We start from the raw sequence: 24,808 nt of genomic DNA, 5'->3' as shown, positions 1-24,808 counted from the left end.
GTCCTACCAGACTCTGGTCCCTTAGCCTGGTCCTACCAGACTCTGGTCCATTAGCCCAGTCCTACCAGACTCTGGTCCCTTAGCCTGGTCCTACCAGACGCATCTTTCTCCACCGCCATTACGTAAATATATAACTCAAACTAGCGCACAACCTCAACGTCATCGTTCTCAGACACTCCCACTGTTCGCTGACTGGACCGGTAAAGATTGGGCGGGAGAAATCCCGCGAATATACTGCAAACCCGGACGTAGCACTGAAGGAAAATGAAAATTCAGCAGAAGTACGTAAGTGGCCGGAGCAAAGCTACGTTTACTATTGAGTCCTAAAAGCTTTTTTTTAATCTTAACACTAGTGAAAAGAGTGTCCACCACTGCAGTAAGACTATTTCAATATTGGAATAGAAACATGATATGAGCGAATTAGTAAAACAAGTTGATTTGCATTAGAAAACAGGTGGAAATGATCTGCCTGCACTGGCCAGGTCTTCACCTTTTTAATAATTAAATAACAATCACAGACAATACTGACTGCAGATATGTGTTCAATATGATCTATCTTCTAACACAATCCTGACTGACTTTCCCTCTCTCTTTATGCATCACACTTACATCTCAACCAGTGAGTGAACACTTCTGAATGCTACACTACTTGCTTGTGTTATCTACTGACTTGCTTACCTAACTAAGATTCATTTTATCTGAATAGAAATACATTGTTCAAGGGGTTCCCCGCAGTCTGGGAACAAAAGGAAAGGGGGTTTGATTCGGTGACGTCCTCAGCCCTCCTCTCTGCCCACGCTCTGCCTCACATGGCTGACACGCGTTCCCTGCAGCCTCCGTCGCTCCGAACGGGGGAGGCGTGAAGGGGGGGGGGGCAATAGAGAGAGAGAGAGAGAGAGAGAGAGAGAGAGAGAGAGAAGTAACGAGGTGCCGGTCTCTCTCTGTCACCACAACGCCTCAAACATCAAAGCCGCTTGGCCTCGTGTCAATTAAAACAGCAGCGCAGGGAGACCACCGCCACTCATTCATAATAAAACACAGCTTTTGGCTCCGGCTGGAGGTTCTCCTGCCGCAAGCAATGATGAGGGAAACATCTCGCTGCATAACTGGGACTTTGAACCCAAAACTCTGCCTTGCACACGAGCTATTTAGCTATAGCTGTTTGGACAGTCACACCAAGCTGGCAGCTGCTGATGACATTTTCATCTGCTGCATTGATTGAAAGAGGCACATTAAATGGCCTTAATTGTAAAGTCCTTGATGGCTCTCTGGGTAATGAAAAGCCCAGAGAGCCGATAGGGCACATAAACAGACTGTGACAGTAGAAAAGGAAACTTTTTGAAACCCAGTGAGTAAAAAGATCTCTGTGAAGGTGTAGCCAGCCCCTTCTAACCCATATCCATACGGCTGATAAGCAATGATAACACCCATTCAATAGTGTGATAACATTTGAAATGGGTGGCAGGTGGCACCTGTAAGGCCACATCTCAGTTTATTCCTCCTCTGGCTACAACTTGTCACACTTCGCTACCCAGTGTTGCTGTTTCAATAACCCATTTTTCTCCTGTTTGTCATCTACATTGCTGCTGCGACAATATTGTTACAAATATTAAAGTGATATTGTTACAAATATTACAGGAGCAAAGGCTCCGCCGGGACGTCTACACGACAGTGTCTGCCCTTTAATAAAACAACGTTATGTAGCGAAGGAGAAGCAGAGGTGGACACCAAAACTGAGAAGACGAGGAGGAGGAAGAAGCTTGTGTATTTAAACTGACATGTTATGGAAACTTAAAGTTACTGTTGTTAGTGTATGTTCTGTTTAGACAGCAGACATTTCTACTGCCTGGGTCTCTCATCTAATCTCTCTCCTGCTTTGCAAACGCGAACTGTAATTTTTGTCTCCTTCTTTCAGCTGACACTGACAATCCAAGCGAAAAATGTTGAATAGTGATCTAATATGGTAACTAACTATCTAACAGATAAGACAAGGTCCACATTTTGGCATATAGGTGTTCTGCAAAATGAGTTGCTGCCACCAAAAGACAGAGTAATGACAGTATACTACTCTGCAATGTGAAGTAGCGTGTGTGCACCAAGCCGCAACCTGCAGTGCTGAAATATGAAGCGGGGGTAAAATGCTGTTTAAATCAGATTAAGGCGTAAAGTTCAGCATAATTAAGGCCGTTCCGCTTTGAGTGACAGGTGGCTGCTGTCACAGGAGGCGTAGACTGCAGGCTTCATTCAGCCAGCCTCGGCTCCATCCACACTCCACCTCTTTGCTAAATTTTGGATTAGCCGACGTCTAGTCTAACATCAACATCCTTTTATTTATAGTGTAGTTCCGGTGCCGCCAGAAGTTTTGGCTGTCCCTCACCTTCAACTTTTTTTTGTGTTGGCGTTATAAACTTTGGTCAATTCGGGAAACATCCTCCAAGCTACAACCAACAACTATAAACTATATAAACTGTATATATTTTTAGTAAAATTCCCATTACACACTCGATTTCCAGAGCTTGCATTCCTACGTGTACATTCCACCAAAACAAGTTGAATGACTACCGCCCAACAGCATTGACCCCTCTAATAATGAAGTGTTTTCAAAGACTGGTCAAGGAACCCATTACTTGCATCTTGCCCGCATCCTTTGACCCAGTTCAGCTTGCATACCACTCAACTGAGGATGCAGTAGCCACTGCAGTACATCTGAGGCTGGAACACCAGGGTCCAGACGCTTCCCATTAACACCACAATCCCCCAGCATCTGGTTATCAAACTGGGCCCACTGGGGATGAGTACACCCCTTCAGAACTGGATTCTTGATTTCCTGAGAAAAAGTCCTCAGGTTGTATGAGTGGGGTCTAACTCTTCATCTACCACCTCGATGAGTACTGGCTCACCCCAAGGGTGCAAATTGAGCCCTCTGCTGTACACCCTTATGACCCATGACCAATCACATCATTAAATATGCCGATGACACAACAGTGGTGGGTGTCATCCAGGGCAGTGAGGGTAAATTCTAAACACAAAAACGGTCCACATTAACACTGCTGCGGTGGAGACTGTGCAGCACCAGAAGTTTCTTAGGGGGTCACATGTTCAACCACCTGACCTGGTCTCTGGATACCTCCCCCCTCATTAAAAAAGCCAACCAACACCTGCACGTCTTAAAGAGACTGAAAAAGGCCAATTTCCACCCAACAGTCCTCACCACCTTCTACAGGCAGACTATTGAGAGTGTGCTAACAAGCAACATCTCCGGGCATGAGAGCAGCAGCACCTCTGAGAAAAGGGCCCTGACGAGGGCCCCTGAGGAGGGTGGTAAGTTAGGTAATTGGTGGGTTTAAACTCAAATTAGTCCAAAAAATACTATGTAAGCTTCTGTGCACTAGTCAGGTCTGCTTGACCTTGTGTCTTCCTTTTAATGTGTATTGCACATTTCAATATCTTTATCTTTTGTTATGTATACTGTTTGGTTTAGTCATACATTTGCACAATTTAGAACTTATTGTATGTACTACTTATCTTTCCAACTATGTTATTTGTACATATTACTTGTGTTTTTTGTATATTATAATTTATTAAGACAAAAAAGCAGCAACTCATGATTTTGAGGCTTGATAACTCAATTAATCCTATTGCTGTTGATTAATGTTGAGGTGTTTATACATCTATTATTTCTGTTATAAAATGTCCTTTGTTGATTTCCACCTGTGGTATTTGGTCGGTGTAATTAGTTATCAAAAGGACAATTGCCAGTGACCACAAAGAGACAGAGAGGGCAGGACACTGTGGTGTGTAATGATCTGTGGAAATGTCAACAGTGGAAGTCAAGAGAAAACACACACACACACACACACACACACACACACACACACACACACACAAATCCATGAGGCTGGCTGTTGCTCACTGTGAGTCTAAGAACAATCCTTTGATAATGGACAGGACTGTTAATACGTTATCTCTCTCTTTCTCTCTCTCTCTCTCTCTCTCTCTCTCTTTCTCTTTCTCATTTCCACTCTGTCATTGACTTCCCATGTTTCTGCTCTCATGGTGTTTCCTGGAGATGTGAAGGTAATTAACCTGAAGTAGCAAGAAATGTGCCCCTCTTTCTCACTCCTCCTCTCTTTCTTTCTCTCTCTCTCTCTCTCTCTCTCTCTCTCTCTTATAACTCATGAAATACAAAAAGGCACAAAGTGAATGTAAGAGTGCGTTTTTACAGTCCTGGCTCTGTACATCGTCCTTGTTTTACCCATCAAATGCAACAATTATAACCACACTAACAACTGCAAATTAAGCAGTCTTTTGTAACATTGCCATTGCAAAGCCTCTTAATCTCCTATTCCCTCTATTCATCCCCCCATCTGTTCGTCCCTCCACACCACAGCGCAGCACGAAGACGCCTCTTGTTAAAGTCTTTAATGACATCCACTTAAACACAGATAGTGGCAACATTTCAGTCTTAGTATGACTTGATCTCAGTGCTGCATTTGACACGGTCGACCACAACGTATTACTAGACGGACTACGACTGCTTTGGCCTTTCTGGCTCAGTACTAAACCGGTTTGAATCCTCGATTCATCCTGTTCACAATTTCAATTTTAAATAACTTAGATTTTTGATGTCTCTCACGATCACTCTGCCGATACACCCGTATCTCGCGGCATCAGGTTATTATTGCATCTCCAGAGCGCGTTAGGACATACTCATAAGAAAATGAAACAATTTCACACACAGATATTACACTTTCCGCACCAATTCAACAATCAAGAGTTGTATATAGGCAGCTGAGAGCGTGAAACATGCCAAGCAGACACCCCCACGCGGGCCCCCTGTGGCTGCTCTGGGCGCTTGCTGGTAGTTTCATACACGCAGCTGCCGTTCTTTACCTCCGCCCTATGTTTGGTTTCCCCCTCGCAGCTGCCTTCAGAACTCTAAATTGTTTCATTTGCTGCGTGAATTCACTCATTCCAGGTCTCCATCCAACACCCTAACCTCCACCTGATGAGGTATGTTGAATTAGTGACAAAACAAGCATTTACTGCAAATGCTTGTGTTTCTACTGGAGACTAATAAACCTTTTTGTTGCTCAGATATTTTGAGAGCTCCCTCAATGAGCGGAGACTCCCCCCCCCCACACACACACAGTGTCTCTGTGTATATATCATACATATTGATTGGCTGATTCAATGATGTGTTTGGTAGGGTGTTTTAGTCACTGGGGAGATCATACAGGAGGAACTGGGACTGTTTCTCCAACCGGACCGTACAGCTTTTGTAAAAGCTGGCTGGAGAAGCCAAGCGTTTCCACAGTCTACTTCAGCAGCTCATACCTTCCGCTTCTAACGTTAATTGTCCCGTCTTTGTTTTGGATGATCACAGGGAAGGGTGACAAATGGTGCAATTAATTCTGAGCTTCTCCGGCTGTGTCAGGCGGTCCCACGGGCGAGCAGACGACTATCTCACCGAGTGAGTAGCCTTCATAACAACGTCCCTGAGACGGCGCGAGGAGGCGAGAGAGCGGCGCCAACCTGCCTGGAATGACCCTGTCGCGTAATTCAAAACACTTCAAAACAGAGACAATTCATATTTCAGGTGTAATCAACATGCTTTCAGACTGCATCTCAGATGGAAAATGAAGTGCGGCCCCTCCTGAAGGACAAGCTGTTCCAGTGGCTGAGTTTTGTTTTCCTTATTTTCTGAGGCGTTGAAGGGATGATAATGGAATCTCCTCTGATTCTGCTGGCTCACCCCCTACCTGGTCTGCACAGATGCAACCGGACCAGGCCAGGTTGACCAATCAGTACCTTTAATCCAGACGTCTTCTCACCTGATTAGTTCCCTTGATTGTTTTGGCTGCTCTGCCAAGTGGAGGGCGGTAATTCAATACCAGGAAGTAAATGCGCCCGCTAGGTTTTTGATTAAACAGACCCAATTATCCGCTGCAGGAAGGCACCCAGCAGCCCGCTGTGTGTTCTGCAGTGAGCTTTATGTGCAGGTTTGGTTTAAAGTTTAAAAATTGTATTCTAATAATGATGCGTGGATTGGGCATGGGTTATGTAATGTAAATGGGAGGAAAGTGGTCCTTCATCGTGCTACATTTTCCTTATGTAAACACACATGTAAACAGGTTAAACTCCCTTTGAAATTTAATTTGGATTCCTCTACAATGTAACCTTTGACTTTGACCTTGACACTTTGAATGAATCTTGACCTGATTGCATACTCTAACTCCCAATTTCCACCGGTTGGAGAACGGCTGCAGAGCCGCTCCGCTGTGTGTCGGGTCCGTCCGTCAGTATCCGGATTTGTTGCAGAACGGCTGCGGCCATGACTGAAGTCTGAAGTCTCGAGCAACCACGAGATCTCGCAAAGTCACGTAGACTAGAACCACAAAACCAACAGTAGCTAGTTTCCATCCAGAGGAGTAGAGGGGGAACAACTCCGTGCTGCGTTTTAAAGGTGTATTGCAGGGAGATATGATTTGCCGTGAACACGCTCTATTTTATTTTATTCTTTTATTTATATTTTATTTATTGCTGCGGAGCTCTTAAGCATCCGGCTACAGAGGGCTGCGGATCGCCGGAGATGTGATTTAGTCGGGACGCAGCCGTTCCGCAGTCAGTGGAAGTACACACATTGATTTTAATAGAGACCTAATGACTCCGCTGCCGTTCTGCAGTGGATACACAGATGTTCTGCACCCGGTGGAAATTAGGTGTAAGGCGTTTTTGGCCCACAAGGATGAAGGATCCTCACCTCTGATCAGCGAGCCCCTTGTCTTGAGAACTAACTAACTGAGGGGGAGGACCAATTATAAAAACAGAAAGCAGCTACCCATCAGTGTGCATGTTTACTTTGTTTTGTGTATCATTCTTGCAATATCATGGGATCACACAAGAACCACGGGATCACATTTCACACAAGAATCCATCTGGTCAGACTTTAAGTAATGCCTTTGTGTCTGAACTACCGGCTTACTGAACCAATCAGAGAACCCGTGAGGTTCCGCCTTCTCGCCATCTCAGTAGGAGTGTACGATTCAGAAAATTTCCTGATTCGATTTCAATTTTTAGGCTTATGATTTGATTCAATATTGATTTTTTATTCAAAAATAATTCAAAATATGTAAATGTAGTTACTTTTCCCATGCATGTATGTATGTATGTATGCATATATATATCCATATCCATATCATAAATGTGGATTTGTTTATTTGGTATTTTAACATCCATGATGTAGTTGTGTATGTGGGGTGTAATGTCTGTAAGCTACTATGACCTTGAATTTCCCCTTGGGGATTAATAAAGTGTCTATCTATCCAGCTATGATGTGATTTCTGTAAATATACAAAAAACATGAATTGATTTTTGGAATTCTATGAATTGATTTTGAATTGGTGGCGAATCCAAATCAGTTTTTTTGCAGACCCCTACTGCAATCCCAGAAGTGGACCGCCGCGGATGTACAGTAGACTAGCTCCTACAGCGTGATGTAACACACACACACCTGTCCCGGTAGAGAGGTTGTTCTCCTCCTGTCTGAGGATCTGGTAACATTGTTCTTGAGCCTTCATGTGCTGAACCACCAGGGCACAGTCTGGGTGGATGGCCGCTGTCTGAGAGGAGAGAACACCAGAGTTACACACTCGGCATTACACAGATGATGACTAGAGGAGCACACACTATTTATGAATGATTTCAAATGGCAATGACACTAAATCCTTTGAATTATAAGTATTGGTCGATGGATATAATTGAATCATAATTCCAACCAAATAACATCAATTTAAACATTTTAACTTCCATAAAGGCTTTTAAATCTATATAAAAACATCTGGCAATATTTTTTTCATTCACAGCAACCTAAAGATGAAACTCATAAATGATATAGGTTCAAATATTGGAATCGTTTTTCTTAATGGAGGTGTGTTAAAATGGTGTCGGACCTTTTTTGTACTCTTAGTGCTAAAATTTGTTCAAAACACAGCTATCTTATAGTAATTTTTGAAGCTTCACACATGTTCTTATACACATCTTATACTGGTAACTGGCACGTAATTGAACTTTTACAATTTAGACATTCAGCTGCTGTAGAAGCATTTGATTCAGCATAATATTAGATGGAACAGGGGATTTAAACACAATGTACAACACGGATACATTTGGAGATACATATGTCAGGTTTATCCCTTAAAAATGGATTTTTATAAAGAAAAGACAGATGCCTGAAGCCTGTGCTGTGGGCTTGTGGGTGTTTCATCAAGTTTCTTATCAGGATTTGTTCATAGAAAGATAGATAGATAGACAGATAGATACAATAGATAGATGGATAGATAGATAGATAGATAGATAGATAGATAGATAGATAGATAGATAGATAGATAGATCTTATGGTATATTACTGTGTAACAGCAGCAACTTACAGGAACATACATGCATACAGAAAATACAAGAACTATTCTAGAAAAAATAAATGAGATTAAAATAAGATAACATAAGGATTTTCTCGTTTATTACGTGTACATGTCAAAATTTTCTCATTTATGGGGGGATGCAACAACGGGGAAATGAAACACCACATGCCGGCCACAACAACGGGGCGGTTGTGTTCAGGAAGAGAATAACGGGGAAAGGAACTGCAACACGCGGGACCTGATCCCCGGTCCTCGGGATGAGAGTCCTGTGTTGTTTGACCCGTCCAACCCCCCCCCCCCCCCCCCCCCCCCCCCCCCCCCCCCCCCCCCCCCCCCCCCCCCCCGGCCAACCTCCTTGAGCGGATTTTTTGGCTTTTTAACTCTACTTGCTGCCGTAGTCCTGCGAAATAAGCTTCCCATTGAAATACATCACTTCAAAATTTGTAATCAACACATGAAAATAACGACATTAACGTGACCTGCACACAAATCAATAGATTAAATAACGTGATCTTTCCAAGAACTTCCATGAGACTGGGCTGAATTAACGTCATGTCACAACAACTGGCCGATGACGCTGGGAAGTGAGAATAATCCCTGGAACTTGCTTTGAATGTGTCTGATTGATTCCTCTGATTAATGTGTGAACGGTCCCAGTTAGAGCACCTGCCAGACAGATGGAGACACCGCAGGTGAGCGTGACATTTGACTTCATCTTCTCGCAGCGCAGCAGCGTCCAGGATTAACTCCAAAGGACGGACACAGGGCCCTGGCCCGGTGACATTTTACCCTACAGCTGTCAAGCTGATGTTGTCTGTATGTCAATCTGTGTGTGTCTACAGCGTGTAAATGTGCGCTTCCTTTATTGAACAAGTGAAAAAAGCTCTGGCTTGTGTTGGTGGTGTCAACTCTGAGTCAAACCTATGCAAAATGAAAGTAAAAAGAGATTATATATTTTATTATTCAAGTAGAAAGAGAAAGTTCTCTGTGCTTCTGTAAACCACAAGAACCCAGAACAACCAGGGCAGGAAGAGAACTCCGATGTTGTTGTCATTCTACATCGAAACGTCACTGTTATGCACCTTAAAAAATTAAAAAACTATGAATTAAGAAGACACGTGTGTTGCACCGACAATCCTTTTTTAAGATGTATTTTATTATTTGATCAAATAAGTAGAAGTGTTCCTCTGTCTTATTTTAACCCTGTCTCCTAAAAATTATACTTTTAAATGATTTTGACAAAACAAATATTATAATTTGTAGTAAGTTGGTTTTCTATCTTGTATTGCACAGAAGTTGTACAAAGTGCAGGGCGTAGAACCTTTGATGAATGGTTCTAGCGTGGTTAGGTTTAGGTTTCTAAAACCCGGACGCCTGGTCAGGTGCTTTTGGCGTTGTAATTGGCGCTAAAAGTCTCCTTTAGCGTCATATTTAAACAGGTTTTATCTAAACGCGCTTGGTCGGGACTGTTGGGGTCACTTCTGACACAGTTAGGTTAAGGAAAAGGTCGTGGGTGGGCTCACAAAAATATGGTTCTGGGACACGGGGGACAAGAATGGGACAGGTGGGTTTAGGAAACGTGACATGCGGGACATGGAACCTGGTCTCCTGGGTATAAGTCCTGTGTTGTTCGACCCATCCTCCAACCCGATTAACCACACTACGTAGTCTCTCTTATTACTACGTCACGTTGAAGCGCTGCGTAGCTGCTGCTCTGCCCGGTGCGTTCTACACACATCGTATCGGACACTGACAGAGGCTGAAGAGGTAATATGATATATTTATATTCAATAAACTGTCATAACAAAGGGGGAGAGAAAGGTCAGAAGAATAAAGCTAATTTTGAGCGGCAGAATTTTGTTTCCAAAACTAGTCATTATTATCATAAAAACTATAATTATACTGTCACTTTTGGAGCTCACGACTCTCAGGTTGGGGTCTACTGCCTTATACAGTCTACAGGCTTGTATCTGACAAATATCCCTGTCACTTCCTTACATAACGCAGACTTGATATGCTTGGATGAGACCGTAAGAGCAACATGAATCATGGCGGAGGCCACTCTTGTCAGATATCCTCCTTTATTTTCCAACAGCTATCACTTAGATTCTCTGATTTTCTATTTTAAGGGATTAGCGATAAATCCACAGTACTCCCTAAACACAGAACTGGACATGAGGGTGAGCAGAATATAATATAAATGAGCTAAACATTTCCACAATTTATCTAAACTGGGTGGTCCATGAAGTCCTTCAGTATTATGAGTGTGCAGCAGGAACACATAAGTGTGTAGCTGAACAGCTCGATCTGGCTGAGCAGCCTCACCATGACACAAGACAGCGCCGATATAACTGCCCTGCAGGTTTATGGAACAAACCTCCTTCATACGAGCACAACAGTGACACAACATGCTGCACAACATTGCGGCATTTTTAAGATTTAGGGATGTACAGAGAATCTGATGGAAGTCTTGCAATGGGGAGACGAGCCTGGCACATGTTTCCGTGACTTTATAGAAATGATAAAGTTAAATTTTGTGTGTCTGTGTGTGTGCATGCATGCATGCATGCTGGTGTCTGTGTGTTTGTGTGTGTGTGTGTGTGTGTGTGTGTGTGTGTGTGTCTGTGTGTGTGCGTGTGTGAAGACCTGGAGTGCCATTTGAGCGGGCACTTTAATTATTGTAACCCTTAGTCCTAAATGGCAACAGTTTATGTGGCTGCAGTGTCATTTAAATTCAATCAGTGTCTCAACCGGGTCATTATCGCAGGGCGCAGGTCGCCTCCGGTAACCTTTAGCGAGCCGCCATCATATAAATTCACAATTTCACAGTCATGCAAAGGACAGGTAATCAAGGGCTCTGATGTCATCTCTGTGAGTGTGTGTGTGTGTGGGGGGGGGGGGGGGGAAGGGGCGCGGGCCCTTTAATCTTATCTCCAGGTCAAGTAATTAAAGTAATTTTTTGCACAATGACACATTACAGGTACATTGAAACCATTTCATGTCTCTTCTCATTCACATCTTGTTGTCTTTACACACATTAAGGGAATAGTTTGATATTTTTCATTTTTCATTTTGCGCCATCATCAGGTCAACATTTCCTCCTTTTATGACAAAAACATTCCTACACAGCTAATGTAGCTCAGCGCAAATTCTTTCAGGAAGCCCAAACTTTTAATGAGTGCACTCCTAAATCCAGCAATTTAAAATCCAATTTACCCTAACAAGCCCTAGTATGTTTCCCACACAGTCAGTTTGACCCACAAAAATGAGCATTCAAACAGAGCTGGTTTTCAAATGTTTGAGTGACTTGAATACTCAACGCAACAACTCAACAACCAGAGATGTTCCCTCACGAGTACAGTGCAACTGGAAAAAAGTCCTTGATCCTTCAGGGAGCGTGAGATCTGTGATCCACGAGGCTATTCAGAATTGCTTTGCTTTTGGGGGTCACAATGAAGGTGAAGATGGTAATTACCAAGGCAGTTCCACGGAGTGCAATTCAATCCACAGACATACAAATCTCCCTAACACACCACATACATCTCATTATCTTCCCAAAATACGAGCATCCAAAGCTGCTCGGACATCATAACAGCAAAAAGGATTTTAGAGCTTAATCATAGTAGATGAAGCAAGGGATCGGCACTCAGAGCTACTTGCTTTATGAGTTCGGTCTCTTCACATTGGCTGACCTGCCGGAGCCATGTTGTTTCTCCGGCACCATTGTTCCCATTGTCTCAGTAACCCGAAGAATTCCCTTTAGTCCTACAGCCCACTAGTCCGACGTCCCTTTGTAGGCCTGCATGGAGATCGCGATCTCAATTCACCCTGTTCACGATTTAATTTAAAAAAAGAAAAATATTTTGTTAAATATTTAATTTTACGAGCCGACTGCATCAGAAATGCTACTACTTCCTTCTGTGACTTTTAAACATAGACTGTATGAAATAAAATAGGTTTAATGCTCCCCTTCTCCCCATTGAAGCCTCTACATCTACAGGCTTGTGGTGATACCCAACGTGTTATTGGTTCCAAAAACAAATCCATGTTTGGTACTACCAGTTTGTTTTGTTTTGTCATGGTTCATGTATGCAAGAAACATTACACTTCGTTAGAAAGAAATCGTGGCAGAGGATCGAGATATCAATTCCAAGCTAAAGAATCGTGATTCATATTTCGCCCCGAATCGTGCAAAAATAACCCGTCTGCTCAGACATCCCCTTGTGCTGACCAGATAGCTAGGCTTCTGTGGATCACATCCCATAATCTAAAATCTGAATCAACATTAACAAGCCAAATTACTTTTCTCTAGCTTCTTAATACATTTAAATGTTTATCTAGGCTAATCCGCACAATCTCTGCACCGGTTTGATAGATAGATAGATAGATGGATAGATGGATAGATAGATAGATGTTGCTTTTTTTTGACACTTTAAGAGCTTTTTCTGACTTTTGTTACTTTTGTTGACATAAAGCTGTAAAAAAACTCAGCAAAAAATTCCCATAGCCATCATAGAATTGATCAAAAACAGACAAAAACATTTAACAAAAACACTGACTACATTTAAAAAAAAGGCTACCACACGGGTGACTCACAGCTACCTGTTTCACAGCCTGAATATTAAAACTCTGTTGGAGTCTTAAAGTCCGCAAATCTGCCAAATTCTGCTTTAATGTTGCAGAATTGCAGTTTGAAAAACAGTTTCCTATCTTTTTGGGTTTTGGCGCACAACTAGGCGGGCCAAAATGTACTGGAAACCTGAACTGGACCAAAATCTGCGAGGGTCCAGGTTGGACTCGTGGGCCTCGAGTTTAACACACGTGCTTTAGACAAAAACATCCTGAAGCAATTTTTGTCCATCACTAGTCCAATGAACTAAATCGTGTCCTCTGAGACGCTCGTCCCTGAAGCACGTGTCTCCTTGTTTGATCTGCTGGAGAGTCTCTCCTCTTTCTTTAACACAACACCAATCAATCATGACACACTGAAAGCTTTGAAGAAACAGCCGAGAGGAGAGACACACTGCATAAACTTGGAGCAAAACCTGAGGAGGAAAGGAAACGGAGTGGGACATACTGACAATACACAAGCTTTGAGATGATTAATCATCGGTGAGAGTGGAGAGGAGAGGCACAGAGGACAGAAGCTGAGAGATAGTCCTCATGGTGGGGCCCTGCAGGATTAATGGTATGCGCTGTTCTTTTCTAAATTTAGCTTATGTAACAAACATGTGACTGGCATTTTTAAACCAACTGACAGACAGAATAAAGACTTTTGTGTCCCTTCTTTAAAAGGGCTGAAGGCTTCAGTCTGTGTGCTGAGGTCATAGGATGAGCAAATGTTTCTCATTCGTATTATCTGACTTCTCATTTCATTTCAATTTGACTATCAGTGTTTTATCTTTTGGGTTTCTTTATAAGTAATACTTCCCAATCAGTCAAGTATTAGTCTATATCAACAACAGTTCATTTGTGTGATAGTTACGCCAGATTAAGTGCGAACTGTGATTGCTTTCAAGAAATGCAAACGACCTAGAGCGCAAGTTTTGTTGGTTTGAAAATCCTCGTAATTAAGAAAAAATGAGGGCAAGTGTCAATTTAGAGAGAAGAGGATGCACCCACACTTCCCTCTGCAATTGTGTCATTTAAAGATGTTTGAAGGGTTAGAGAAACACATTTTTAAAATATATGTAGCCAAGTTTTTAAATCTTTCCGATTCCATCAGTCATCTCATGACCCATCACATTTATCTTGTGAGGAATCCGAGGGGTCCTTACATGCAGGTTGGCATCGGCCAGCCTCAAATACTGAACTAACGGGCCCCAAGTCTTAAATATTTCAGCAACATACCAGAGGCTGCCATCTGTCAGCCTGAAATCGCATCATTCTTTTCATTTCCCAACACACAAACCCTTCCTGCCTTTGATTACAGCTCCTGGATTACTGTTGCTTGTTACAACACAACATGACCACCAGGAAAGGTAACTCACAGAATCTAGAAACCCTGGAGCACATTTCCTCCATGTCGATCTCTCTGCACTGCTTACCGCTGGAATAACGGGTTGTTTTTAGAGCAGAGGCACGACTTCCCCCTGGCTGGACACAGAGCGTTGGGAGTCATTTAACGTCAGGAGAAGTTACTTAACAGGTTGAGATTTTCCATAAAAAACAAAGAGTATGGATCAGCATACTCAATGCATGTACATGTGGATGTGTGCACACTAAAGGAGACTTTTGCATCATTAACACCAAAGGGCCCGGACCTAGCAACGCGTTGGGAGTGAGAACGTGTGGTCCTGCATGCCGTGATTACTTTTGATGCAATTAAAGTTATCCAGTAAATAAGTGGCCTTAGACATCCATCTTGTGCCATAACAACGTTCCTTAATGGGCAAAGAGGGTAAAAAGAGCACCTTCAGAGTCTCTGGAGGAGGAAGCAGCTAATAAGGGTCATTGACAGTCTTCAGGCTCAGGAAAGACGTGTCACACAACATAATCCTCCACCCATGAAGTGTTGTGGTACACGTCCATGTGCACGTTGCTACTCCCGGATTTCCAAATACGCTTGTTTGAAATCCAATCTCTATTTCCCAAAAAATAGTTCCCCAAAACGTGTTTCTGAAAACATTATAAGTGAGAAATCTTCATTTCCGATTGACAACGCTCACTTTAAAAGATTTTCGTCAGCTTTTGAGAGGCGCCAGGCTGACCTGGCTGCTCCTCGTTTCCATGAGGATGAACTTGATGCAAACGAGGAGCAGGCGACCCGACGTCAAATGCTTCTCCAAAGTTCCTTTAAAACTACCAGAATGCATTGCACAGTTTTTGCTTTCATAGAAATGAATGGGACCAAATGACGCTGACAATGGACACAAACCATCAGGTCAGCTGCTGGAGAAGAAATGGCTCCACGGTGGCCTAAAATCCCCCCCAAAAAAGGATGAAATGGAATATTCCCCTCCCTGAATTGTCTGCATTATTTGAATTTTCAACCGGTGTGCATAGGCGTAGATTTTCGGGCGGACGGTGGGTGCGTACCTATCAGATTGAGTCATTTTGCACCCACCACTTTTTCTGAAAAACCTCAATTTAGTTAAAAAGAAATAGAAATACAGTTCATAACATAATTCTTGAGCGACAGATGCCGGCTGCGCTGGCTACACACTCCTCTCCTTTCAAAGCTCCTCTCTCTGAGTCTGATGTCACATCATGTCATCATGGCACTTTTCATTTTCCATTTCAATTTTATTTATAGTATCAACTCATAACAAGAGGTATCTTGAGACACTTTACAGATAGAGCAGGTCTAGACCACACTCCAGAATTTACAAGGACCCAACAGGTCTAGTAGTTTCCTCCAGAGCAAGCAGCAGTGCAACAGGGGCGAGGAAAAACCTCCTTTTAGGAAGAAATCTGGGACAGACCCACACCCAGACCCAGACCCAGGCCCAGGCCCAGACCCAGACCCAGACCCAGACCCAGGCCCAGACCCAGACCCAGACTCAGACCCAGGCCCAGACCCAGGCCCAGGCCCAGACCCAGGCCCAGACCCAGACTCAGGCCCAGACCCAGGCTCTTGGTAGGCGGTGTCTGATGGGCCGGTTGGGGTTAGAATGAAGAGTGGAAATAACAAAAATAGAAAAAACTGTAGTTTGTAGCAGTTCTTTGTAGTAGTTCATGGCATAGCAGGGCCCTGTGGGCACTACATGGCCCATGGATCCATGAAGCAGAACATAGTGGCACACATGTCTAAATCTTTTTAAAAACATCATCACATTTTTGCATTCATTTTTATTCATTAACATTAGTAAACTTCAGGACAGCGTCTTGGCTCATTATACCCAGCACTTGGGAAAATGCCCCCCCCCCCCCCCCCCCCCCCCCCCGAATGCGTCTCTGCCCCCAGCACATTTCAAACCACGCCGACGCTCATGCCGGTGTGCGTGTGCAGAAAACAGATATTAATGTTTTCTCTTTGCTGCTGTCTGTCCGGAGCCAAAGGCAGCAGAGTCAAGTGAGTGTGCAGTGCTGATGGAGTCACAGGAGACATCACTGGATCTTTTCTTCTCATTGAAGGAATGTTTATTTGAGGTGGGCTATATGTGTGTATGTTCCTTATCACTGTTTGCTTCTGTGGATAGATGGAACTTTGATCTATTTCTGTTTCCTTAATATAATAATGGGATATTCTTATTTTGGCAGCAAAATAAAAAGCCAAACTAGTAATGTGGTCCTGTGGTCAGTTAATCATGTGACGATCATTCGATCCAGACACATGAGACAACACGAGGGCAGCAGGGCGATGTCTGCGGAAAACTGCGTCTCATCTGGACTGTTTGTGTGCTTTCTGGACATCACTCTCACAGAGTCAGATCTTCCTCTACAACACGTGTGTTAAACTCAAGGCCTGCGGGCCAAATCCGGCCCCCCCACAGATTTTGATCCGGGCGGCATTTCAATTTTAGGTTCATAATACATTTTGGCCCACCTAGTTTTTGTTTCATTTTCTCAACGTTTTGTCACTTTTGCCGACAGTTTGGTGTTTTTCTTCAACTTTTTTGCCACTTTTTTCAACATCTTTTGTTGCCGATTCCAATATTCGTTCCGATGTGTTTGTCGCTTCTTCTTTTTCACACCTCTTTTGTCGTTCTTGTGTTAGCTAACTTCCTATTTCGAGGCTTTATGTCGACCAAGCAGTGAGAAGATGAAATAAAAACGTGTTGATGTGATTCTTATTTTCCCGCGTGGCCCTTAATGAACCCGAGACTGACACCCCTGCTCTACAGCGTTGGAGAGGACAACCATGCTCAGGTTTTTGGGCATTTCCTGAAAACGACCACACTCGTAATTGATCTGGGATCAGAGCACCGGACGGCGCCACGGTGCCGCTGCAAAACCGCCTCTGGAAGGAACTTGTTTCGGGGGAACCCTACAGAGATCTGAGGAGCAGTTAACCATAGTCCTCATGAATCCACCAGAGTTAAGAATGATATGTGGACGAAAATGAGGGACAGCCGGTGGAATCTCCAACAAGCTTTAAATTTGGCTGCACAATGTAGCGATTCGTTCTGTAACATGCAGGATAAAGAAAAAAAACTAAAACTGTTTTGAAAAATTAAACTCTAGGTTAAAGGCTTTTGGTGGTGCCTGGAGCCATTTTAACTTAATAAAAACTAACGTTATTCTACTATGCTAACTGTGCATTTTAACATCATTTGGGACCACCGTGGTAGGAAAACATAGATAGCATTATGTAACTAGAAAGACATCAACAATTCTGAGAAAACTTACTTTGATGATGAGCCACAGGCCAGTTGCTACAATAGTGAGGGGGTATAACAGATGAAATCGGATATGTATCTATAGAAAAGCAGAAAATTCCAAAATGCATCATCAAATGCTTCTGAAAATTTGATATATATTCGATTTTGATTAATGGCTTACTGAGCACTATTTTCCGAATAAAGCTCAGAAGGTTTATCTGAACCATCTAGATTCTGGGTTCAGTTCCACGATGTATTCCTAGAGCAGAAGTCCCAACCTCACATTGACACAGACGTTTTTTTCCATTATTTTTTAAGGGTGCCAGGAGCAAGTTACTAAAAAAAAAGGTCTTAAACAACACTGTCATCATAATCCTCCTCGTGCCAACCCTGCAGACCCATAAGGTTAACCGGAGTGTTAATTGCGCGTGCACTCACCGTGTCCCACAGGGCCAGCTGCAGGACCAGACCCGTCTGAAGTAACGTGGCCATCCGTTTCGACCGTGAGCTTCCAGAGAAAAGATGTGTGTGCATTACCATTCTTCTTCTTCACTTTGAAAACTACGCGCACAAAAAAAAGTCAAAACATGTCCATGGATGCTATCAGACTTCAAAAAAATAAGAAATCCCTTCCCTTTTGAAATTGTCTCTTTTTAATATAAATGTCCAACATGAACTATGCCGCGTGTTGGCCGTTTGCAGATGTGAATGTCCTCGGGTGTCTCTCCGGTGTCCGGTGCAGGGACAGGTCCGCATTACGCGCGGGGGAGAGCCGGGACTCGACTGAGCCAGACAAGGTGCGCTCCTCCCTGAAAAGGCAGAGACGGAGCGGCGCGCAGACGCTGCAGCGGCGCGCGGCCGCGCGCTGACACATGACAGAGGACACGTTTCAAGACTCAGGATCCTTTAATACCACAGTCTGACCACAGCCAAATCCCGTTAGTGGCGATCTGGGCAGCAGCAGTAACGGCTGGAGTCGCACTTGTTGTCTGGAGTTTGCGCCTTCAAGGTTGAAAGCATAACCCTCATGTTGTCCTCATGTTGTCCTCATGTTGTCCTCGGGTCAAATTGACCTGTTTTCCTATATCAATGTTCTTTTTAATTCCCCAAAATAACATGATTGATTCCACACAACTCTCTTTGGCAAGTACAAATCTCTACTTTCATTAATTTTGGGGCGTCTTATTCAAAATTTTACAGCTGTTGAAAAAACAAATGGAAGTGTTTTTGAAATAGTATTGAGTAAAAGTTAACATATTCCAGTCTGTGATTATTATCAACATCCATTCCTTTAATTTTAGTCTCAATAATTCCTAATTTCTGCTTTTCTAACTCAAACATTAGGTATCATTTCATATAAATGAGGTTTATTGACCAAAAATGTAAAAAATAACTGTAAAACTAAAGTTAATAGGTTAGTTGTTACGTAGTGCGTAAAAAAAAGTGTGACAAATGTAAGAAAAAGTTAAAAACATCAAAATAAAGCATCAACAAAAGTGTTTATTTGCATTTGACACCTTAGACTAGACTTTTCTTTATTGATCCTTTTGTGGCGTCTCCCACGAGGAAATTGAAATTTCCAGCAGCAGTTTTCAGCATCTCACAACAAAGGTGTAAAAACAATAAAAACAAAACCTTTGGCTATAAAAAGACCTTTAGCATAACGTACCAGTTTAGAGAAGTTAGAGTCCCGGTGTGTGTGAGAGGAGATTATCAACTACACAGTGAAAGAGTGTGTGTGTCCTGTGGCATAGTAGGCATGCCCTTGCAGTTATGTTTATTCATTACTCAGAACACTTCATATAATCAGTGAGAATAAACAGTGCAGGTTGACAGCAGCCAACAGAGCAGCCGTGTGTGTGTGTGTGTGTGTGTGTGTGTGTGTGTGTGTGTGTGCTGGAGGCACCTTGCAGAGGTCGATTGATGACAGAAGGTGCATTTGGCGTTTCCAGCTATGAATTTCCTGCAGCAGCTGTGAGCCCAGAGAAGAGGGGGTGGCTTTAAAAACGGCGATTAGGCTCCCAAATTGTTATTATTAGTTTACTTTTTTATTATTTGTGCCCAAAACCAGAACAGGGCTCAGGATAATGTGTGTTCCTTTGTATTTATCATATCAAACGTCCAGTATTTATTTGTTATAAGATAAAGATTTACTCTTAGGGAAACAATGCCTCAAATTTAAAGGTGTAGTAAGTGATGTTAATCCATTACAATTTTTCTGTCAAAGTCAGTGAAAATCATATCCCATCCCAGTCACATGGCTCTTTATCTGCTGTGTGAGTTGATCATCATCATCATCAGTGTATTTTAACAGAATGACCGAGCCAGCAAACTGACAGTTTTCTTAACACTCATGTCTTTCAATCAATGTCGACAGGAAGCCACTAAGGTCTCATCATTGCAATGTTCTTAAAAAAAAAAAATATGTTAAAGTGCCCATATTCTGCTCATTTTCACGTTCATAATTGTATTTTGAGGTTGTACCAGAACAGGTTGACATGGTTTCATTTTTCTAAAAACACCATGTTGTTGATGTACTGCACATTGCTGCAGATCTTGTTTACACCTTGTGTGTTTAAGTATCTGTTTAAACTCCAGAGTGAGACATCTCACTTCTAAACTATGTTTGTTGGGAGCCACACATGCTCAGTAGCTAAGATACCATCAGCTAGATAACATTCTCCAGCTTTGGTCGGTACAAGGCAGGATCAGCTGGGAGACTTCTTCTAGACCAGGGACACTTGTGCAATGCCTGCAGAACAGGGACAGGAAGTAGCTCTTTTGTAGATTATGATGAACTAGTGTGTGTTGTAGAAGTGTTTTGCAATTGAGAACGAGCTAGCATGCTACTGTTAGCCACCTCGTCTCTAGTGCCGTAGAAAGCCGTGCAGATGTTGACCAGCTCACCCGGAGACTGAAGACGGAGGACTATCAGAAACCGTATTTCACTTAAAACGGCCCAGATAGTTTTTTGTTGTGTGTTTGTAAGTTTGTATGCTCGTGGAAGCACCAAAATAACACCCCAAAATCCCAGTTAATCCCATTTAATCTTTAAATTTAAGTTTTAAGTTTTGATCATTTTATCAAATTTGAAAATCTTTAAAATGTACATAAATGCCTACATAACCAGGTGCTCAGCAGCACGTGAAGCATCCAACAGGGATTGTAAGATGTTTGTCTGTGTGTGTGTGTGTGTGTGTGTGTGTGTGTGTGTTTGGGTGTGTGTGTGTGTGTGTGTGTGTGTGTGTGTGTGTGTGTGTGTGTGTGTGTGTGTGTGTGTGAGTGTGTGTGTGTGTCCTACTTTCGGTCATGTCACACATCTGCTGTCTCAGTTTCATCTCTCTCTAAACCACTAACTAATTATTTTGTCTATTAAGAAGAAGAAGAAAAAACACCAGATATTTTTCATTTTTGTTGAAGATGATTTATTCGAGCTGGGCACGACATATAACACTTCTGACAATGCAATATTATAAGAAAAACCAAAACCACCTAAGGGGAAAACATTTTATAAAATACATCACTCACTCTCTAAAGTACAGAGATGCATCTTTGTAGTATTATATTATAGTATCCTTGTATATTTGACCACAAAGGACCTACAGGACACAGTTTTTTATCAGCATTTCTTTTGAGAAATAGATACATTGTACTGCATATGAAACTGTTTTACTGTTAAACCAAAAACCTGATCACTATGAGTCCATAAATATGGCTCTGGATAATTTCACTAAGAGACAAGCGTCTCAAGTGTGTCATTTTAATCCAGAAATTCCAGTAAATGTAAGTGATGTAAGTATCGCTAAATTGGTTTTGCTTGGTTACGCTTGTAACCTTGGTTCTCTGAGTGAAGCGTCTCTCTCATCCGCTGTACACATGGAGAAATAGAAAGTAATCTTTTGGTAGCTGATGCAGTTTAGCAAGATTAACAAAAGGAATAATAGATAGAAATAATCCAATTCAAAGTTTGAAAAAAAAACACTTGGACATAATCATAGGACTGGGTTGGTTTCAAAGTTTACGCCCATACTTTTTGTAGTTTTGCACAAAGATAGTTTTTCAATGCAAATATAATATATTGAGATTGTTTCACCTCCAAATCAGTGGTTATGTAGTATATATAAATATAGATAAATTCTATTAAAAAGCTTATTATTAACCTTATGTTAGTGACATTGACTCAAACTGTAATCAGTAAGTACTAAATGTCTTATTTTCTTCTCTTTATTTCACAAATTGAACCTCGGCATTGCTATTTTTCGTTTTCTTCCTTTTCTTTTTTCACTCTCTTCTCCACCAAATCCCAATTATTCTTTAATTCCACCTAATTCCTCAGTATACTGTCTGTATTTTATACCGCTATGACCCCCTTGTATGTTCTGTCTTGTTCAATGTCAACATTGAAAAAATAAAAAACAAAACATGTGCTGTCAACAGACATCTTGACCCATGACCCGGACCCCTGCTGCGGATCTCTGTTTGGCCAATTCTGTTCCTCCACATTGGATTGGTGCTAGCTTTCAAACAGCATTCCTCTGTACACTGTGTGTGTGTGTGTGTGTGTGTGTGTGTTGTGGTCATTGCTGGACCCCTGCTGTTTGCAGCTGCATGTCCCCGACGGCCCACGTTGATGCTGTGAGCCTCTGAGCCCTGAAGACGAGTTGATGGACGCGTCACGTATCAAATCCTCAGCTCAGCTCGTCTCTGAGGAAGAGCAGCAAAGGTGTCACTCGCAATCATTAGGTGTGGATTCATCCTGGCTGCTCTCAGCCTCTTTCACTGAAAACTCCAAACATTACTCTGTCATATCTTTACAGAGCTACATTACAGGTCCATTCTCCTCATACCAATCAAACGTTCACACTTGTTTCTTGTCAGCTGACTTTTTAAAGATTTTAAGGACTTTTTAAGATACGATTAAGATATTATGACTTTCTTAAATTGTCCTTTTTGCAGTGTATACAGCTAATGTTTGAGCATTTTTTTAGTTGATGCATCCATACTAAGAATGAGACTGTCCTCTCCCAAAAAACACTCCCATAAGTTGGTTGTTCAAGCAGCAATTACCGCTCATGTTTCCGTTAACAATGGCGGCGACCTCTAGAGGCCTCTTGTAATTATTACAAGAGCAAAGCAGGAAGTTGGCACCGTTGTGACGAAAAGGGAGCTGAGCCAAAAGGCAAAGCTCTCGATCTACCGGTCAGTCTTCATTCCTACCCTCACCTAGGGTCATGAAGGCAGGGTCCAAGACCTGAGCATGTTTTTTTCCCATCCCTGAACTCGTTGTGGACTAGCCTACTAACAACTCTATTTGTCCGTTGTTTATTTCTAAAGAAACATGACAATGTATAAAAGGCTCAACTACCTTGTAGCTCACGTTATTGCTTTGTAGCAGATGTTATGTTTTTGTAAAAATAGGCTAACAATAGTGTCATAACTACACAACTTGCTTTCGCACAGTAGAGGAATCACCGTATAAGCTTGCAGAAAGTTTGGACTTACATTAGCTGATTAGGTTTCATTACTAATGTTAACTAGCATTTTAGTTAGCAGTAATTAGCCAGTGTCTAACACATTCCTACCTCTCCGTCTCTGCTGATTGGGAATGATTGAGATTTCTCTTGCACAGCTACCAGAAGACTTACAACTTTCAGACAGGTTGCTCACGTCACATCTACGTCGTCTAACTCAGTTGGAGGCTGCGCAGTAACGCTTAGCATCACCGGAAAAGAGCTTCTAATATCCTTCACTGGTCCATGCCCAGAGCAACGGGATCTGTTGGTCCATTTCTTTAACTGTCTATGGTTGTCTTTCTCCTCACATGATTTCCTCGCGTCTCTCTTGTTCCTCCTTGGTGGGGGAGAGGGACTAAGACGCAAGGAAGGGAGGCAAGTGGAGGACTCGAGGAGGCCATTTGAGCAACATGAGCTGCAGCTTGGGGCACTCTAAAACTCATGTAATGCAGCCTGTAGGTCCGCAGAGACAAGGGGGCACTAACGTCAGTGTGTGAGCAGCTGTGGCCGGATGATGAGCTCAGGGAGGGTCAATACTGAATTACTTCTTTCAGACAGGAAAACAGTCCTTAAGAGAAAGAGATAGAGTATAGAAGCTCTGTGGTGAGGTGTTTTTCTCTGCTCAATATTCAGCAACAGGTCCTTTACTACATGTGTGTACACCACGTGTGTGTACACTGCTTGTGTGCGTGCATCATTGACCTGTTATCTTTTGTTTGTGTGTTGACTGACATCTGTCTGCAGACTGAGAGATCTGAGATAACCTTCAGACTCGCTCTGGGACTCGTGAGGAGACATTTTTTAAAGATGATTTGAATGATAATACACGGGGAGTCATTATTATGTAACAATTCCATATTTCATTTTGCTGTTAGGCTAGACTGACTTTAATATTACCTCCTTTAATGACTTTACTGAAAGGCACTGCTTGGATATTTGGCTTTTTCTCATTTCTTCTTCTTCTTCTTTTTGTCTTTATGTGTCTCCCTCAATTTACATATTGTTCACTGGGTTCAAAGTATGTTACAACTCTGAAAAGTAATATAAGAAAAACCTTATATTTAGGCTGTGAATAACCTAAAGGTGACAAAAAGAACCATATAAATGCAGCTCTGTCACATTTACTGACCTTCTGCTTGAGTTTTTCAATTACTTTTTTACATTTAAAGGGAATTAATTAATATATTTCTACTTTTTCTAAAATCAAAAAAAGAGTTTGGGCTGAATACAGGGTGCGGTTAGATTTGGAGGTTTAGTTGACATGTGAGGAGCGTTTTACAAATGATCTCACCGAGCCACTTGAGGTCGGATTTTAATTGTCCAATCACAGAGAGACGTGTCCAGCTGGGAAGAGCTTCTATATTAGATCGGAGACGTTGGGGACAGCATGGAGGGGAAGATGGCCACAAGATGGTCTGTGAGCGTTCCACATGACCATAGGAGGATTTTTTCTGCACCTGAATCCAACAAATCTGAATCTGAAACCCTAAGAATATAAAAGTATGGATTTTAGATATACTACAGACAAAGAGAAAGGACAATAGCTCTCATCTGGAAGAAAATGGAGGCACCTACAATTGGTGCTTGGATCAAGAAAATGGAGCAATGTATG

The 24,808-nt window shown here is 42.3% G+C and overlaps 1 protein-coding gene across 1 annotated transcript in view; it reads right to left on the bottom strand.

Moving 5' to 3' along the window:
• Nucleotides 1-18,479, bottom strand: part of ghrhrb (growth hormone releasing hormone receptor b) — a 36,543-nt gene extending 18,064 nt beyond the window's left edge. Inside the window, exons 1-2 of the mRNA XM_034880518.1 lie at nt 18,122-18,479; nt 7,514-7,622 (exon numbers count right to left, since the gene is read on the bottom strand). Of these exons, the coding sequence (XP_034736409.1) occupies nt 7,514-7,622; nt 18,122-18,223 (211 nt within the window). The 5' untranslated portion in view covers nt 18,224-18,479. The remainder of the gene's footprint in view (nt 1-7,513; nt 7,623-18,121) is intronic.
• Between the last annotated feature and the right edge of the window lie 6,329 nt (nt 18,480-24,808).

This window comes from Etheostoma cragini, chromosome 9 (genome assembly GCF_013103735.1).
Source record: "Etheostoma cragini isolate CJK2018 chromosome 9, CSU_Ecrag_1.0, whole genome shotgun sequence".
Classification (NCBI taxonomy): Eukaryota; Metazoa; Chordata; class Actinopteri; order Perciformes; family Percidae; genus Etheostoma; species Etheostoma cragini.
This window is presented reverse-complemented; position numbering and strand designations above follow the sequence as displayed.